This window comes from Micropterus dolomieu, linkage group LG06, assembly GCF_021292245.1.
Source record: "Micropterus dolomieu isolate WLL.071019.BEF.003 ecotype Adirondacks linkage group LG06, ASM2129224v1, whole genome shotgun sequence".
In the NCBI taxonomy this organism is placed as follows: domain Eukaryota; kingdom Metazoa; phylum Chordata; class Actinopteri; order Centrarchiformes; family Centrarchidae; genus Micropterus; species Micropterus dolomieu.
In genome coordinates, this window is record NC_060155.1 from 20,845,386 (window position 1) to 20,865,490 (window position 20,105).

General features: G+C 39.5%; 1 protein-coding gene across 4 annotated transcripts in view; it reads right to left on the reverse strand.

Moving 5' to 3' along the window:
- Positions 1 to 11,456, reverse strand: part of LOC123971968 (F-box-like/WD repeat-containing protein TBL1XR1) — a 27,508-nt gene extending 16,052 nt beyond the window's left edge. Inside the window, exons 1-6 of one of the 4 annotated variants that reach the window (XM_046051104.1) lie at positions 11,266 to 11,455; positions 9,046 to 9,110; positions 4,300 to 4,403; positions 2,900 to 3,045; positions 2,529 to 2,748; positions 596 to 728 (exon numbers count right to left, since the gene is read on the reverse strand). In XM_046051104.1, the coding sequence (XP_045907060.1) occupies positions 596 to 728; positions 2,529 to 2,748; positions 2,900 to 3,045; positions 4,300 to 4,357 (557 nt within the window). In that variant the 5' untranslated portion in view covers positions 4,358 to 4,403; positions 9,046 to 9,110; positions 11,266 to 11,455. Of the gene's footprint in view, positions 1 to 595; positions 729 to 2,528; positions 2,749 to 2,899; positions 3,046 to 4,299; positions 4,404 to 9,045; positions 9,111 to 10,812; positions 11,005 to 11,265 lie in introns of those variants that run through there. The other 3 variants (XM_046051105.1, XM_046051106.1, XM_046051108.1) reach the window with 3 other exon arrangements.
- Positions 11,457 to 20,105: the final 8,649 nt, after the last annotated feature.

Below are 20,105 nucleotides of genomic sequence, written 5' to 3' on the forward strand. Positions count from 1 at the left end.
CTTCTTGGTTTGACATGCGGCACTTCATGTCCGCCATTAATTAACCCAAGAATACAAGGCCATGCTCAACAACAGACCCCCCCCCCCCCCTAGTCGACTGGTCCATCAGTAGGATCTTGGTTGACTAATAACTACTTAGTCAATGTGTTTTACTTCAGTAAAGCCTTCAGTCATTCATTGTTACTGGAATCTCCAGCCTCACAGTAATAATGTGAAAAATGCTTTGCTCTTTAATAAACACTTTGCACTCGTCCGGAGTTATAATGACACTGAAAAAACAATGACTTTAATCAACAAAGATTTGTTTACTGATTACAAGCATACTCTGCTCATATACCCAAGTTCATCTTTTTTTAACTATATTTGTTGTTTGAATATTGAGAATTACCAATAAAAGATAAATTAAATTAGCTCATTGGAGGTCCATTTAGGTTAAGCAAGTAAACCTACTCTTGGCCACAAAACAAGACCAGAGGGACTGCTGTGCATTTTCAAAAAAATGCATTACTCAACTGTCCCAGTAAGAACGACACTTTTCCATACTATTCTAGACGCTGCAAGACCAGTACAAGAGGGGTGATGTGGAGATACTGACCCGGAGGCGAGGAGGTCGTTCACTGGGTTCCAGGCACAGATAAACACTTCGGATTCGTGGCCCCTCAGGACCATGGCTTTACTCTGAGGGATCTCCACGTCCCTGTCCACCTCCATCATCTCTGAGTGGTGATCTACAGGAAGGAGGGAGAAAACAAACCCTTTAACTAAAAGTTTACAGTATTCTTTAACTACTGCCCTAATGTTCTAAAGGTAAGGGGAATGCAACTGTTTGCAACGGAATTTTCGAGGGTAATTATATATAAACAAGATGTGATGAATCACCGCTTCTAGTAAAATAGCCTATTACTTTTGAAATGAATAACCAGTGTCTGTCCTCACACAGGCTGAGGAAGAAGGTGAGAGCCAATCAAAAGTCTCTACAAGTAGAATGGTTTCTATGTTCTGCTATGTTGACTTCTGCCAATGAGCTGGCTAACTTCCAGTTTAGCTCGCCGCTAACTTCAATGGAGGTAAAATAATAATTGCGCGCCTCTTCTATACTTTCCAAATGTTATTGACCAAATTGATCAAATATTGATCAATGAAACGAGTCATGTGGAGGGTGTCAAAAGAAAGTTCCCACGGTTGTGTAGCCGATTGTTGGCCACTAGTAAAACTGGTTTCAAAGCATGGAGCATTTCCTGGAAGCATGAAGGAAATGCGATGCTACCAACATGCACAATGAAAAATGTAGGTGCACCAGTGCAATGCAAGAAGTTAGTCTAGAGCCCTTGCACATTTAAATCACACAGAATGGCGACACCACTGTTTCTTGACAAAAAAGTAAATGGCGTGAACACCATCCTGAACAGCTGACAGCGGTGGAATTTAAGAGCAGGCTGTGCTGTTGCACAAAGTTATTGAGCCCATGTAAAACACAGCACATTGAGAGCTACGGTTGGACTGATCTTCAGCCCTTGAGAACCTGAATCTACCCCTCAGTAGCACTCACTAATTTGATTCAGATGGATGGTGTGTTATAACATGTTGGGAAGTTCTGAGCAAAAACAACCACACCACATATTTCCTTTGACGTTAAAACAAACCACCAATAGTATGCTAGGTGAAGGTGAGTGGAGACTGTGCTATACAGGCAGGACAAAATGAGGAAACCCTTGTGCGTGTAAAGAAAACACCAGAGTAGCTTCTTGTAATGCCAAGCAAGCCACAAACATTTTACACAAAACAAAATCCCGAAGTTGTACTGCAGCTGTCATGAGAAAAGCAAACAGAGCGCACACATACACACGAATAAACAAAGACGGTCAGTTTTAACTCCATGCAATAACACTGCACTACATCCAGGGTCCAAAATTAACTTTTTGGCTCATCTGGTATGTTTTTAGTATGCAAATTCATCTTTAGTATCACTTTAAAGAGATAACATTGGATTTACAACTTTTATTCTGAACTTTATAATAAAAAAACAATCTTAATTAATTACCTTCATGCCCTTAAACTTATACTGTTCTTACACTTCATCATCAGAGATGTATTTGTCTACCGTTCTCAAAACCCTGCTCACTACAATCACTATGCCGTGTGTGATGCAGGAGACAGAGGTGTAGGGGTGTGTGTGTGTGTGTGTGTGTGTGCCTGAAGGGAAAAGCAAGGTGAGCAGATTTAAGTAGTTTGTGAGGAAAGACTAAAACAAAGAGGGGAATCAAGCAGTATTAAAATGGGGAAGTAAGAAATAACCTAGTATAAATAGGATAATGTAGTCATTCTGTGGGAAACACTGCAGTGACATGTCAAATCCCAAACAGCTTACACAGCATCTTATAAACAGGACACTATTACGTCAAGACATTTAACTAAATAACATAAAACGTTTCTAGAATTTGTACGACCATTTGTTTTTCACCCGAGCGCTAGAAAACACATGTTAATGGGAAGATTCACAGATTGTTTACAACCATGAGCTAGCTTACTGGCTAAGGTGTGGGATCCGTTTTCCTCCCCGTTGGCAGCGCCCTCTCCGTTCTTGGTGCTTCCCTGGGACCCTGTGCTGCTGCCACTGCCTGCCGCCGCCTGCTGCTGTTGGGCCAGCTTGTCCCTGTAGGCCTGCTGCCTGGTCTGGACAACATCTGGCATCACAGCATCGATCAAAGACAGCGACTCGATGGGCCGTCCGTCAAATAAGGTCCCGTCCTACGCAGGCAACATATATTCACTTTATCCTTCAGATTACCCAACAAATTCACTGCAATGCATGAACCAATAGACAAACTTGACCTCTTCTTGCCAATGTATTGTGCGGTTACACTAATTAGTAGTTGACAGTTTAAAGATGGAGCCTGACCTCATTGATGCTGACTTCAGCCTCCACATACTGCAGGCCCTTCTGGATGATGGAGATGAGGGCAGCAGGGGGAACCAGGGCTCCATTGATGTTGGACTGGCTGATGTGGCTCTCTATGCCAAAGGTGAATGCTGAGTGGGAGAAGCCTGGAGGAGGCATGGACCATTTGGAAAGTAGCCAAAAGTCAAAGTCCGCAGAGAGGCAATGCAACATTTAAAATCTTTTTTTTTTTAAAGTAGGATAATCAGTGATATTCACAGCAAATACAACTGCACGCAAATAAGTATTTGCCAAAAAAACAAAAACAAACACAAAATAAAATGTTTTTGTAATGGTGTGCTCAAACTTAAAGCAAATCCAGCGTTTTGCACAGCTTGATTACATACAAAGGCAATGCAAAGATGCAAATTCACTGCCTGGAAGATGCGTTTGTTGTGACATTCGCTGGTTCACTCGAGTTAAAAATGTTCAACTTGAGCGAGAAATCTGCATGATGCTATGTTGCGAAAGCCTAGTGAGCGGTGAGATTGTCCGGACGTCACCGACGGCTTCAGAGCGCTGTTTGGAGTGGACCAGGCAGAGCTGGGGAGTGACATGCCGCTAGCCGACGGAGACCTGTTAAACCACAGGGAAGTGTAGAAGAGACAGGAGCAACGCTGCAGCTTTTGGACAAATAAACACCCGTAGTCGGACTGCATTATGGTCTGACAACTATGCCGTTTACCCGCAGGAAGAGCTCAGAGTTAACTGCTTTTATTAAATTAGTTTTTTACTTTAGTTTTTGGGATTACAACATTCATTTATATTCACTCACGCTTCTCAGAAGCTAGCTTCCATGCATTTCCGGTTCCACTTTTGTTGTTAGCGTTGGTTGGCACCCAGAGCTCTTTTGGACTATTACTTCTACTACTACCACTAATAACCAGACAAAACTGGACCTTCGCTGGAGAAAGGAAAGAGAGGAAATTTAACTAACTGGTAAGTTCAGAACATGTGTCATGTAATATGTGTAACTTTTTACTAGCTATCGTTGTACTTTACTGTGAACAAGTTAGCATAGCATAGCCTTGATGGATCCGAACTCCATTCAGAAAACAAACGTTTAAAAAGTTGTTATCCTGCTGACTTGCTGACAGACCTGACAAAGCATGACTTCATATGTCTAACGAATCGGCATCATATTGTAGTTATTTCAGCATCAGTTTGATCTGTTTATTGCAATTAAATCACAGCAAAATGTTTACTTTGGGTTCATATAGCTGTAGTAATTGCGGGTTGTGTTTTTTCGCGTTATCGCGTTGTGTGTGAACACTTGGCAGTTGTCCAGCGATAAAACCTGTGCAAGGAAAGCGCTTCGAGGATTAAATTTGCGTTGTATGTGAACACACTGTAAGACTTACCTGACTCTTGCAGGTATCTGTAAACCAGGAAATTGACCTCATCACTGCTTATGCTCATTTTTAGTCCTGGTGATTAAACCATTGGGTCAGCACAGGATAGGAGTCTGTAAAAGAATAGAGAATTGATGGTATTACACAACATAGAACTGAGCTGAAAGGAGATTTCAGTAGTATCTTCAAATTATCTTCACCACTCAACTGCATTAACATCACACAGAAACATAAACTGATAGTAAAAAGTAAGACTTGCAGGGCCACTGAGCCAGGTGTAAAAGAGTGCCGTCTCTGTCTCACACACACACGCTGGAGATGGTATTACACTATGAGCTAACTACCTAGCTCACAACCAAACTGGCACACACAGTGAAAACAGAGAAGAGGAAGAGGTTAAAAAATGCATCACCCTGCTTGACCTAGATCTTGCGACTTCAAAACAGAGAAGTAGGCAAACACAAGCTGTTATCTGCCATTAGATAAATAAAGATGTTTTGTTCCTCTCCACATCTGTTGGCTGCAAAAGCCTCCTGGCTCAAGGCAGGCACCGGTTTCCATTCATTAACCTACAACTGGAAATAATTACCAGCCGTCTTCATGAGGCAGACTGGGCATGTTGGCCTAGAACGTCTGGAATAGATGGAGTTTAAACCTCAGTAATAACAGATCCTACAGTGCTTGCGTCGGGGCTCCATATTTATTCATGCAGATCCCGCACTGTTTAAATGGGATTGTGGAAATAAACAAGGGTTCTGGACGAGGGACAGAACCTGTACTGTTTCTGTCATACCAGGCCGCTGAAAAAGTCAACACGTCTCATGCCGCATCCCAGAGGCTGAGATCGAAGACCAAGAGGTCTGGAATCTAGTTGAAGCCCTTCAGCTATCCCTAACAAGATGGTCACAAAGTCCTGATAGCTAGTGTTTCCCACACTAAAGCACCAGTACTCAGTAAAAGGCTTGTTAAAATCAGAACATTTCACAGAAGACTTCAGCAATAAATAATAATCTTTCATCATACAACACAGCATGCTTCCAACAAAATGTGCTTTACCCACTGAATCATAATTCCTAAAGATCCAGAGCGGTGAAGTAGCTGTCTGTCAAACTAAGATTGGCTCAAGCAGCTAGAATGGACAGTTGTAAAGATACTTAGATTTTACTCAATGACATTTAGGGCTAAACAATTAATCGTTTTCAAATCAAAATTGTGATTTGAAAGAACACGATTAGCTAATTGTGAAGATGGTGATTAAAATGTAGGTTAATTATAAAGCACATATGATCCATTTTACAGTCATGCAGATAAAAAAATTCATTCTGTTGTCATCCTTGTGTAAGAGAATCGCTCGCCAATCACAAGCGCCATGCACCTCTTGTTACGGTCCTACTCAAAAATCAGAGTGTGCACAGCGTGTGTACATTTTAAATCAACAAACGAAACTAGAGGAAAATGTGGGATAATGGCGTCAGTAGAACAGACACAGGCGGTGGGTATGCCGCGTGTTTGTCCAACATCAACTCACACTGAAGTGTTTCAGCAGCGGAGCGTTTAGCTTGCCCTACGTTCTTCATACTATGTCATATTGTATATACTGTATACCAATACACCTACCTCAGGTCATAGGTCTTATTTATTTTTTCCAGCATCTTTTGCATTATGCTCCATCACACTGTGTACATGTATGTGTACCTGTATATCATATCGACCTTCAACATGTACATAATGAGAATAATAGTTTACTCCTGCATCCTTTGCACTGTGATCACTGCACTATTTGTCAATATGTCTATATTATTTTGTTCATAGTGTGTATATTAGTGCTGTCTATACTGTTTGTGTCTGATTTTATTTTATTATTATTTTATTGTTGTGTTATGGTATTTTTATACGAGTAAGCACATCATGAGTAATGTACAATCCTGAGTCAAATTCCTCGTATGTGTACACATACCTGGCAATAAAGCTGATTCTGATTCTTCTACTATAGTTAAGTAGGCTACATAGTTAAATTGTTTCCTTTTTTTCTGTTTTAACTGTGTGTGTATATATAAATAGATTGGCAGTGAAAATTGAACTTTAGCTAAACCTTTTTAAAAAATATCCCCAAATCAATCAGCCCTAGTGACATTAGTCTCACATAACCAAAAGTCCAGACATGAGCTGCAACGATTAATCGATGAATTGTCAACTATTAAATTAATAGCAGTGTTTCCCAGACATACTTTGCTTGGGCAGGCAACCCAGGTATAGTAATGGCCACCCAAGTATATCTGGCGACCAATTTTAGCATTTTGCAGGGAAACATAGAGAGAGTTGTTATTCATTATGTTACAAAACGCGGATGTGGTGGATATTTTATAAGCACGGACCAGGTAAAGTGACAGTGAACACACCTGTACAGTTGTCATTTGATACCACGCTGGTTTCAATCGTTGCAATAGGCTTCATCATTAACAAGCCTCCTCCATATGCGCCGCACCTCCAACTGAAAACTGAATCGCGGGTGGAAAAGTCCAAAAGACGACTTGTGTTTCTTTTCGCCAACTTTATAAAACATTGCCTACTTTTTAAGAAAAAAAGTCTCTCTGATTCCAGCTTCTTAAATGTGAATGTTTTCTTCTTTCTTTACTCCTCTATGACAGTAAACTAGATATCTTTGGACAAAACAAGACATTTACAGGCATAATATTGGGTTTTGGGAAACACTGATTTTCATTTCCCCCCCTTTTCTGACATTTTATAGAACAAACAACTAATCAATTAATGGGGAAAATAATTGACAGATTAATCGACCATCAGTTATAAGTAGTCAGCAAAATTCTCTTGGGATTGATGAGCATTAAAATCAAGCTGTTGGTTCTTTATAATTATGAATACATGAATGATGTTAAACGGGGTATCAAGTGCATTTAAATATGTGATTTAACATGCATGAATATTGAGATTAAAAACTTAAAAATCATTTGCCCTCACTAGTTAAGTCTTTTAAATTATAAGACATAGTCTTGGTTGGTTTCTATGTCATACTTTGCCTTGCTCCGTCCCAAGATTTTTAGTCTCCCTTTCTGCCACCCCCTTAAAGCAGGCGTTAGACCTTCAAAAATCATATTGACAGACTTTGACTCACTAAAGGTGTAGAGAGGCATCGCAATGCAGACGTGGAAGATTCTGCATCAATTCAGTGACAAAAAATAATCGTGAGTTAGCAGCCTACACAAACTTATAGCCTACTTACGTTGATTGTCCTAAATATGTAAAGTTATGTTGCAAGTTACGTCGCTCAATAGCATTGAAAGGTTGGCAAATGTTGGGCTACTGTTAATTTTATATCTTGTGAGATATGGCAGAGATCAGCAGCGCATGATAAAAAAAATGCACCCATTATTTTAAATGTGGACATCTGCGCACATTTCAGATTTTGTGAACTTACTTGGAATCACAAACTGGACAAGACGCACACTGTGTGTAAAACCTACCTGACAAAAATGTTATATTTTGGTAATACAATGAATTTAAAAGAAACCACGTTAGCAACCATGAAGAATACAGCGAGCGCAGCTACTAAGTTGAGAATTGAGGAGGCGCTGTCAACTTTGCCATCCAACTCTAAGAGAGATTTATGTACTGAGTTGGGTCACACAGACACTGGTATTGAAAAGATGCAGCTTTTTATATTAGAGACTGTGAGACCTGATTTCTTAAAGCACTTTATAAATAAAAAGGGAGTTCAGATTTATCTGACTGGTTGTATTAATTGATGAGAAAGTAGCCATGTCCAGTAATATACAAAACTGAGAATGCGATACACCGAGAATCATTGAAAAGTGAATCGCAATTGTAAGTGATTCACACCTCTATGAGTTACAATGACCACCCACCAAATATTCCTACATAGTTAAAACTAAAAAACAACAAACAAATGTCCACTCAAGAGACACCTACACTATGGAGCTACAATTACACAAATTATAGGTGCTCAAAGCCACAGTTTCAGAAATGTTGTTCCACAGTTGCACAACTATATTTTGAATAGCATCCTATATGATACAAATTTCAACCAAAAACCAAAGTGTACTCAACCAGTGAAACGCTCCACCAAACCTTGAGTATTGTTCATCCATACAGCAGTAGAACCACCACACTAATAAAATTACTCGGGCCAACATTACCCCAAAACAACAATGAAATAATATGCCAACAGTGTTGTGCAGCCTTCATCAATAGGTGTTGGGTCATATTAATTCCTTCTCTAATAGGATTATTCTTACAAAGAGCTCACTTTCTATTAACTGAAGTCACAACAATCACTTCTCCTGCACGTAACCTCAGCTTACTGTTGAAACAACAAGGCGTGCAGGATATTCACTGCGTTTACAAGCAAGCCAGCAGTTCTAGTAGTTACCGATTAAAGTTCTTGATTACTGCAAAAAAAGTTGTGTAAACAACTGGGTTATTTTAAACATTATACATATATAAGTTATATATTTGAGAATGCGTAATTTGTTAAAAAAGCCTAATACTAACTGTTGGTCTTGACTGTGTCATTTCTGTACACCGTCCTCCCATTGGTTTGGATACAAAGCTAAATTACAGCCACCTTATTCTCTGTATGACTCCTGACATATTGCCATAGCAATGGGATCTTCCAGACAGCAATGTAAGTGTGCAGCTTTAGAAAGAGGCAAAACAAAATCTAAACACGTGGACAAAAACAATAAAGGTGTGACAATAAACAGTGAGATACACTACCCATATGAACAAGATCTTCAGATGCGCAGCATAGCTCCGTTGTCCTCGGCAACACTTCTCGGCTCCTGCAAGGAAAAAAAAAAAAAAAAACCTGAATGCACCTCTTCGATTCCTCAATTATAATTAATCACATCTACATCTTTATTAATTTCTCTGAATCGCTTGCACTCAAAATTCTCCGAAAATGTTGAGTACAAGTGATTAATTCCAATTAATAGTCTCCTTGGTGTGCTTTTAACATTTCAGACCACCTCCCACCATTTACTGTTGTTTAGTAATCTGCCCCGACTTTCTAAGTAATCCCTAAGTGACACTTCCTGCACATGTTATTATGCGTTTACATCTTGGTTAAGCAGCACAAGAGTGGTATAGGTCATGCCAAATGCTCACAGGAGAATGTGTTTCTTTATCAGTGCTGTGACAAATTACCTTAATTAGATTGGACATTCAGGCAGCAGAGTGTCAGTGAGTGGGTGAAAAGGCAGCAAGTGGAAAGTGTTATGAATAAAGGGGCGTGTCACCAAACAATGAAAGAAACTGGGTCAACAATGTAAAAAGCCAAAACAGCCAGTGGATATTTGTGCTATGCATGGTGTAACTATCCCTGAAGGATAGTATTTCAAAGGCAAGTATTTTTGTTTGTTGTATAGAGGAAATTAATTACAGTAAATATACATTTTAGATGCTTGCCACCTACAATATTAACAAACATCTCATTTCTGGCACAGCATCCCCAACTGGGGCCATGGATTGAGGTGTTTTAGTCTGTTTTGTATGCAGCAACATTTAACTGCGCAAGTCAGATTATGTTTTGTCGACATTACAGAAGAAAACCCGTGTATGTGATAGTTGGGCCCGGTTCAGCTGCCCTCCTCAGGTCAGAATGATTTCGTGCTAGTTAATACCTGCAAGGTATGTCACCATGTTAATGTGTCGGTAACGTTAGCTAAATTAGCCAGATAGCATGGCACGCTACTTGCTGAACTACGTTGCCCATCCCCCACACACGGTGGCGACACAAACTACAGTGTGTATGTAAATCAACACGCTGTTTGAGGCAGGTTAGTCACTAAACAGTTTGTGCCGATGAATGACTTAAAACACACGTTTTCCCATGTAAGGCATGTCTGAATCGAATAACGTTACCCCCCCCCCCTTTTTATTACTGTAGTGCAACTCTGTATGTATTGACTACATTAATTTAAATCACTAAGGTTACTATAATGCAGTATGTAATGGTGGGATGACAATTGCCCACATACTGAGTACACATACTCACTAAGTGGACTTATAGGGTGGAAATGGGAACATGCTTAATCGGCTGTAGACTTCAACATAGTTGTCAAGTAAGCTAACCCACTATGCGCGTTTTCTTATTTACCTCCCAAACTAATTTCAGTAGCCCTTATTTACGACACGTTTAGACGCGGTACCCAATTTGCCATGCGCTAGGTAGCGTTAGCTCAGTGGCTAACACGCGAGTACCATTAGTTTTGCGTTGGCGGCGGCCAGACCCGTCCTCACACATGCCAGGCAGGCAAGGCGGTCCAAGATTTCATTTATTTGATGCAAGTCACCAACAACAACTACCTACCAAACCAACGCAGTTAACACTACATGGGTTCGCGTTGTTTTGAATTACTTTATGTAACAACTCACTACAACAACGTTGAGTTAGCTTCTTGGAAACAGCATTTCTGACGCGTTACCGTCAACTCGCTAACGCTAGCATGCTATGCTAATGACAGTGTTGCTATAATCTCGTACCTACTTGGTTAAAAACCTTTCAATTGACGAAATCTTCCACAGTTGTTGTGTTCAAATCAGACCATGTTATCTCTTTAATCGACTGCAAGACAGGTCGTTTTCGCACATATATTAAATGTCGTTAGGTTATAATATTTAAAATAAAGCCAGGCGGTTAGAAGCAGCAACGGCTACAGACTCGACACAGTGGAGCGACCTGACATGCAAAAATGAGCTCACTGTAACTACTGTTGTTTCAAAGCGCCACTCTGTAAAGCTCAATTTAACGATTAACCCCTAACGACGGCGGTGTTCAATATATTCACTGCCTCCTCGATCGATTAGGGCAAAGTTGGGTGGGTAACTTATGCAATATGTAAGCTAGCTAACAGACCTATATTCATCATAGACTTGTTTCAAATATCTACCCAGCGTAACTAACGTTAACAATACAAACGATAATTCTCAACTAACCTATTTTCCAAAAGCACCAGAAAAAACGCCGTGATTTGTTAAAGCCGTCCACAAGCGTTGATTAAATATTGGCTCCTGGTCCGTTTGACAGGTTCACAGCAAAATGGAGCCACGTTTCCTCGTTGAAACCGACCAATGAGACGGAATAAGAAAAAAAAATGCCGAGGCCTCTGGAAGTTTGTCCCGCAGCCAAGCACCAGTCATAACACTGTCCTCGCCCATCCCCCACTACGCCTTATTTTTGCTTGTCGGGTCACCACTAGCCATGGATTAATGGCACCCCACCCCCATCCTGTGCTCAGTCATTCAGACTGGGAAAGTCAACAACAAGCTTACATCATCATTGCAATCTGTGTTTTACACAGTGATTTTTTTTTTTTTGCTGTATGCATAATCCATAATCATATTAATTTCCCCAATGTTCCCACCGAAGATGATAGCCTAAAAGTGTTCATGCTGTATTCTGATGATTTATGAAATATCAATTATTCACTTGAGTAAAAATTGGATCCCAACCAAGGCAATTCAGTATAATGCATCTTGTGTCACAATGTACCTAGTTTGATTTTGATTAGTGACTGTCCTGATTTAAGTGGCTGTACTCCCCCAGCCTTTTCCATTGTGAGATGATGACATATCGTGAAATGCTAACATGAGGGCTCTTTAATTAGTTGTACAACAGCAGCAAGTGTGCAGCATATTCAGCACACCCTTTGTTACATGTTCTTGTTCTACTAAATATTTTGTCATCTCTGCTGAAAGCACGGATGCACTTTCAACAACCCTTCTTTATTTCCCACACTCTGTGTATCCTCACAAACATGAGAAAACCAAAGAATAAGCACAACTCCAAAATAACGTGTGTAATTTTGTGAGACAAATCAATTATCATTGCAAAAAAATGGCTTGGCATATGCTATCATCTTTAGCCAAGTCAGCACTGATAATATGGCAGAGGAACAGCACTTGCATGCAATCAGGTGAAAGTCTAAAAGGTTAGCATGTATTTGCATAGCCTATCTGATTAACTGTGATGGATTTGGCTCTAGCAGACATTGCATGCTGCTGCAGTCCACTGATTTCTTTTGCCTTTACCTCTTAGCTTGTGAGCTGTTTGATCCTCCCACTCAATTATCTCAGTGCTCATCTGGCCCTTTGTCAACATCTTTGGAACTCATCCACGAGAGACCGCTAATACCTTGTGCCATACATATGGATACTACAATGCATGATACTTTCTTTACATAGAGCAAAGCCGGGAGGATTCTGCCAGTAGTGGTAGTCACAAAACTGTGCACAAAATTCTGCAAAACTGGTTTCAGTTTCAGTGCTGTTTGTCTCTTTTAGTTAATTTATGGGTGATTTCCCTCATTCTGCCTCTTGCTTCTTTCTCCTCAAGCCAGGAGAAACAGAAATATGTGCTCCATCACTCCCACTGTGTGAGGGTGTTTTGGCCGCCAGTGAAGAAATGTGAAGCAAATTCCTCCTCTGTGCCAGGCTTTACGCAAAATAGGATTCACTCTAAGGGCAAATATTGTGAATTGAGTCACCTCTTCTCTGTGACTGTACATCCTACTCATATTTATATACAGTATATACTGTACATATTTATATAGAGAGAGAATACATAACATACATCTGTAAAAAAAAATCTTTAAGTAATATGTTCTGTTGCTAGCAGAGTACGGTAGTTCTCCCTAAAATGAGATTAGCATGGTTTCCCTCCATAAATGTGAGACAAGAAGGAATACAGTGGTACGATATCTGTGTGGGGGCAGGGAACTAATCTGCAGGACAATGACACGAGGTTGCTAGGGATGTGAGCACAGCGGCAACACTGATAAATATGTGCTGGACCTGTTGGCATTGTGTAATTGCTTTGATACTGCAACACAAGTGGAGGCAAGCTTTATCAACTGTCTTGGCAACAGCAGCATTGCCTTTTCATTTTGTGTGTGTATGTTTGTGTGACAAGAAGAAGGAAGAAAATGAAAAGGAGATTAGTAGCTACATCTAAGATAAGGACATATTTTATTATTACTTGCAAACCCCACAAAATAAGTAATACCCACTTATGACCCACTGTTAGAAGTTTACATGCACACAGAATACACAATGATGATTTGGGTTTTCTTTATTTGCGGCTACAGGTGTTTTTTATTTTATTTCTTGACATGGATTCTGGCACCTATTTCCAGGAAAAATGCCTAAAATAACATACTCAAAATAAATCAGTAATATCTCCTCAACCATTAGGCCTAGATGCATAATTCTTGTCTCCTTTGAAAGGTCAGAAGCTAAGGATTATAAATCCATTGTACATTAACATATTTATTTTACCATTGCAGACTACATGGAGATGAAATACAGAAAAAATATGATATTTCCATCCTCGCCTGGTAAAAAAGCTATATTTTAATGCAATAAACCATCATAAGATAGATTATTATGCACCTGAATATCTTCTAATACACCTGGAATACAACTGTATTTTTTTTTTTACAACTGTAAATTTGATAAAAAGAAACTGATTTACAACAGTTATTACACAATCTTTCAAAAATATACCAGGCGAATGTCCTTATTTTGGCCATATTTACTGTTTATATGTTCACTTTTATTGGAAGTTATCTTCAGAACATTATTTCTTTCCATACAACCATGTTCCAAATAACATAAAGCTTCCAAAACATTGAAATATTGATTAAAAAAAAGTCAATATATATGATGAAAAAGCACTCCTATGCTTTACAGGCGACAGCTTGAGAACAGAACATCCAACACTGTAAGTGGGCTCTTTCTCTTTGTATTGAAGAGAGGAATCAATTGACATCTTGCATGTCTGTGTAGCTCCTACGGGTCACCAGCAGAGGCCAATAAAAACCGCCTCCGCCAAAGTAAACTCTTCTTCTCTACTTCAATCTGACCACAAAAATGAAATTTAAGGCTACCTCACCAAGCTGACCTCACCAAGATGGCGGCCCGCCAGACGGTCTCTGTTGACACAAAGGACCGCAAAACAGCTAGAACAGCGAAAATCGATTACGTACCCTGTATCGGGCAAGTCCGTTACCAAGTGTTGAGATAAAGGCAAGATCCAAAGTATGATGAACTAGAATTACCGCCCCACAGTTCGCCTCCACCAAGCACTAAAGTTGCAGTTTATATGCATGCCTGTTCAAACTCATAATATAATGTAGTGAATACTTGGAAGGAATTGAATAAAAGGTTTTACGCATATTTTATCATTATATATCACTATATTGATGATTCACATGTATGATTCTAGTGAATATATATTATTGTAGGATTATCATAGATGTATTTGCTGAACAGGTACACATGTATCTGATTACTAAATAAAGATGGAATCTTATAGGGTATAGCTATACAAAATGTTTTCTCCTGGAATTTTTTAGATGCAGAGCCTAGGAATGAGCTGTAGGTGACACTCACTCACTTACAGGACCACGAGCTAGGCGCACTGCAATACATTACTTGCAGTTGCGTGATTCCAGTGTCGCTTGAAATTAAGAATGAGGAAGTGAAAGGCAGAATGGATGAGATGGAGGAAAGTCCGTAACATTATTGTTTACTTATTGTGTCCCAGTCAACGTCCCAGTCAACGTGTGTGAGATCTGGAATCGCCCAATTCATTCTTACATTATTGCTAAAAACTTATTTTGACCTTTGAGTCATAGATGTAACATATGTTTCCAACCAACTGTGAAATATGGTCACAATCTCCCCTTCTGTGGCTTCTGTGGTTTTTCCTATAGACTGTTTAAAACATGGACAAAGTCTCTGCGACATCACTAACAGGTTTCTGAAGAGCAAATGCAAAGCTCAATGTGGGCAGCTCCAGCCATCGCCATCTTGTCATCAATTCGTCATGGCCTTGTTTTATACAGTCTATGGTCATGACCAAACAATGTGTTTTGTGAGGTCACCTTTTAATGGCTGCTGATAGTAGCATGTGCTCAGTGCTTGTACTCCTGGATTTTAGCGCAGCATTTGACACAATTGATCACAGCATCCTGACAGACCGAGGGACTGGGTAGGAAGTTCTGTGTCTGTGTGAATCAATGTCTCTTCATTTTGGTTTATAAAGTATGGTGTGCCTCAGGGGTCAGTTTTGGGACCTTTTCTTCATATATACTTCCCCTTGGGTACATCATTCAGAAACATGGTGTCTCTTTTACTTTTACTATTACTTTTATGGCTCTACATGGCCTCTCTCCCTGGCGTGTTCTAGAGGCCTGGCTGAAAACTAAAGGGGACAGAGCAGTCAGGGCCTCCAGGCTCTGGAACAGAATGAACGTGGAAATCAGGTCAGCTGAGTCAGTGAATCCTTTAAGTCTCATCTTGAAACATACTTTTATTGGAGAGCCTTTTCTGATTATATTTTAGTTTAATTTTATTTTAACTGTATTTTAATTCCTTGATTTTTATCTGTTTCTAGTTTTTATCAGTTTTTTTTAAATGCTGAGGGTTTTATGCAGTATTTTATTTTACTGCCCTTGTGAAGCACTTTGTAACATGGGTTTTGAAAAATGCTCTATAAATAAAGATTTTTATTATTTTAATATAATGCCTATCACCAGCGTGAAGGCATAAAAATATGTACAGTAAAGAGTCACAACTTTCAGACTGGGACCCACTGCACAAGAACACCACTTGTGTTATTTCTTTCAGCTGAGCGATGCACAAAAGCACATGTGACACTCCACGGCATCACCACTCAAATTGTGTCCAATATATGCTGTGTTAAATAATAGCAATTCAAATATTTGACAAGACCAACCTGACCTAATAGCAGCCTTCAAATGCATCATTAACACAAAGAACCATGTCAGTGAGAGAGTGAGCGACAGAAAAAGAGAGAAAGGGAGCAAGAAAAGGGACTGCAGCTCAGCTTCACTGCCTGCTCAGCAAGAACTATTTTTAGATCCCATGAAACAAAGAAGCAGAATCGCCTTTCACTCCCTATATAACTATCTTGTTTCAACTCCAAATGTGGTACTTGAAGACAGTCTGCAATTCTTTCTAGCTTTATTTAGGCCTAACCTCAAATAAATATGCCTTTCCATCTGTCTTTTTTCTCATCCTGCTATATTTGTGTACATGTTGTCCTGCTGTCTTACTGAATGTAAAAGGGGCTGTAGTTATTCCAAGGCAAATGACCAGGGTATAATTAAAGGGGAAAGCATCTGAGCTATGAGGTAGGAAGGAGCTCTGGCATTCTGGAGATTGTCTTGTATTGTACTGTACTCTCCTGGCAGTGAATGTAAAGTGGTGAGCGGTACACACTTCTGCTGCTGCTGCTCTAAGGGGCAGACTTTCATAATCACATGCACCAAAGGGAGATGAGTAAAGACTGCAGTCAAGATGGCTCATCAACTGGGGAAGAGAGAATCTTCTAGCTGGTCAGACATATACTGCCACGGAAATCATTTCCCATAAAGAAGTCATAGCTTTAGATAACAACTAAATAGCCTCTAAAGATAAAATTTGCTGGAAACAATGCAATGCCAAATGTTACATTTGAAAATGATTTTTATAATAAACACATTTCTCAGGGGTTCAGCATGCAAAGCAGAATCTTTTATGTACAAAGATCTGATATAAAACATATAGCTGTGCACATAAATGCCATTCATTTTTTGCATTTTGTAAGATAGAAACTTTCAAGTCAACAGTGTTCATTTTCTCTGGATCACCTACAAATCTAGTACATTTCAATGGCAACAATAAAAAAACAATGGTGGTGGTTCTTTGACCAAACACTGAGAAAATAGAATATCTGCCAAATAAACTGATATCTTTACAAGGGTTTGCTCTCTTTTATATTTTCATAGGTACATATACTAATTAAGAAACATAAAGATATAACTATAATAATATATAATGATGATAATTATTCCCAACACATTGACTAAACTGGCCTTTAATTCCACACATTTACACTTGTCGTTTTACCAAAATAAAAGCATCACTCCAAGAAAATAAATTATGAATGACTGGCACTCCTTGTGAGTTGTTGCTGGTAATCAAAGAGGAAACCCCCAAGATTTATCTTTCTCCAGTTTCTGATGCTGCAGAGACACCTTGTGTCAAGAAATAGCAATGTTTCCTCACTTCAGTGTTTGAAGCAGTGGCTTGCAAGTTGCCTATGCTGTACAGTTATGACTTGTAAGGCAAAGGTGTTTGAAATAACTGCTCCTGGATGAGCAGCATAGTGACAGGCCCACAGTCGAGCCAGTCAGAGCCAGTTATATTTGGAGGTACAGTGGAGATTCATTGTGCTGGACCAAATCATTTTAAGCATGACAGCATTGTACAGGAAACTCAGATTACTAACACAGGTATGGCAGGCATTCTGTTCACTTGGGTAAGGAGTTTAAATAAGAGGTAGCCAGCTGCTGTCCCCGGGAGCCCAGTCCATGTTGGACAGCCACTGCTGACAGTTATAGCCCAAGTCTGGATTATCATAACAATACAGCAACAAGAGGTAGGATCTCACAGATTGTACATTTTACCACTGCTATTTCAATTTAGTACACACTAGTCACACACAAAAGCTGGGGCTTATTGTAATTTGGATGTGCAAAGACAAGAGATTTTTATAGGCACCACAGAGAAACACTGACTATGAACACAGATAGCATGTTACGATACCATGTGGTCAAAAATGATCCAGCCCACAATAGAGGGTCAACACACAGTACATAGCTGAGTTTTAATCTCATACACGTTAAAGTGATTCATTAGGGCTCAGACTGAGCTACAGTGAGATTCATCTCCAGTATAAGATGGCTTTGGACATTTCACTGTATACAGGGTCTTGTTTTGAAGTGAAGTTTCTGTGTTTATGGAACAAGTAAGCAATTGCAAAATACACATAATTCAATTATGAATGGATGACACTGAGCACTAAAATATGAACTCCATTCAATATGTTTGAGACATGCAGTTTTCACTGTTCACAGTGTTCAGTTGCAGGTAAGTGTTTACTGCTCTGCTATACCTCTGTCGGGTGCTGTGAAGTGGAGCATGCTACTTTTTAAAGGCACCAAATACTATAGGACACCTGACAGGGGAGAAATAATCACTGGAAGGACAAAGCAAAAAGTACATCGTGAGACATTCTTCATCAAAGAGCATGTTGATAGCAGGCTGGGCTTTGAATTCCACAGTGCAGTTAGCACGCAAGGTGAGCAAACACCTACTAAAGCAAAATTTGCAGGATCAGAGTTGAGCCCTGAGACCTAGTCTCTGTATGTTTCACTTGTACATATATTATGACCTCAATAAAATCCAAAAGAAGTTACAAATATATAAGATCATGGCCATATTATGAGACAATGGGCATAGACATGTAAACACCCCCTCCTATAGAGTAGCAAGACTCCCAGACTGAAAGAGCATAACAATTACAAATGACATGGCCGTTTTGTCTCTTTTTGTCTCTTTGTAGTTGTTTTGTGATAATTGTGATAACATTGTAGTTGTTTATCGTGAATTTGTGTTTTCTGTTGATCTTTGTAATTATTTTGTGTCTCTTTGTAGTCATTTTGTGTTTTGTTCAGGCCTGTTTAGTAATCCATCCATGTGTACGATGACACCTGCTCTACAGTCATGTGGTCTACCACATGCCATTTTGGCATCACTCAGTCACGTTTTCAGTCCTGCAAGATGAGAGAGATGCAGCTGGAAGAAATATGAAACAAGGACACACCAATAAAGAATATATGTGAAGTTGGCTGATCCTATCTGCCTGTGTCTCAGGATATATAGTTCATTAAACTGATAATTGGAAAATCTGAACAATACGTGTCTGCTGGGGTAAGCATTTTCACACTAGTGTCAGGCGATGGAGCACCTCTTCAGACGCACAAAGACTGTCTCCTTCCAGTGCTTAATGCGGTGACACTGCAGACAGGTAGCTTTATAAATAGGCAGTGATATGAAGAAGAACGCAAATATATCAAATATCAATCCTTCAAGTTGGTGACTGTCATTCAGAACCACTGTTCACCCTATGACCGTGACTTTATTTCAGATTCACTTAAGTTTTAGCCATTTCACTTAAACAATTTCAGATTTTTTAGGGATCTTATGAACTTCATTGGAATGAACATGCTTTTTAATGCCCCAATTTGATCCTCTGACATCACTGTCAATTTTGATATATTATTGTTTGAGAAAAGTGCAAAAAAGCCTTTGCTAAGGCCAATGTGAAAAATATCTATTGTACATTTTTAAACTTATTTCCTTCATTTGAAGCTAACTTGGAAGGCTCTACAAGGTCAGACTCAACACTGTGACAGTGTCTGTGTACATTCCTTATAAGTTATTAGGTAGGAAGTCACCTATTACTGTAAGTCCAGCCTACATGAAGCATGAGGCATAGCTCCCAACAAATGTACTGCTCTCACACCCCAGCCCACACCAAAAGCTTGAACCTGACTGTAAAGTTGGTACAAGGAGTAAGGCGGCCTTTCTAAAAGTACGTTGTTTCCATGTTAAGCTGAAATCAATATAGTTATGTGTGGAACTTGAGGCACTCGAGAGCCAATGATCAGCAGGCTTTTATGGAAGAAAAGTTGTAAGAAAGACCATAAAAGTCATGTAAGTGTGACTCTTTGTTGCGGCTATGCATGCAAAATTGTGTGGCGTGTTTTGAGGAAAGCATAAACCTAGATAACACTTTTTGGTTTCCTTCAGATTGCTTTTGTCACACTGGAGTTGTCTCTCTGCAACATTTCCCCTAAACAGCTGGGAATGTAATACAATGACGAAATTACTCATCTAAGAGGAACTTGTTGGCTGGTTTTGTA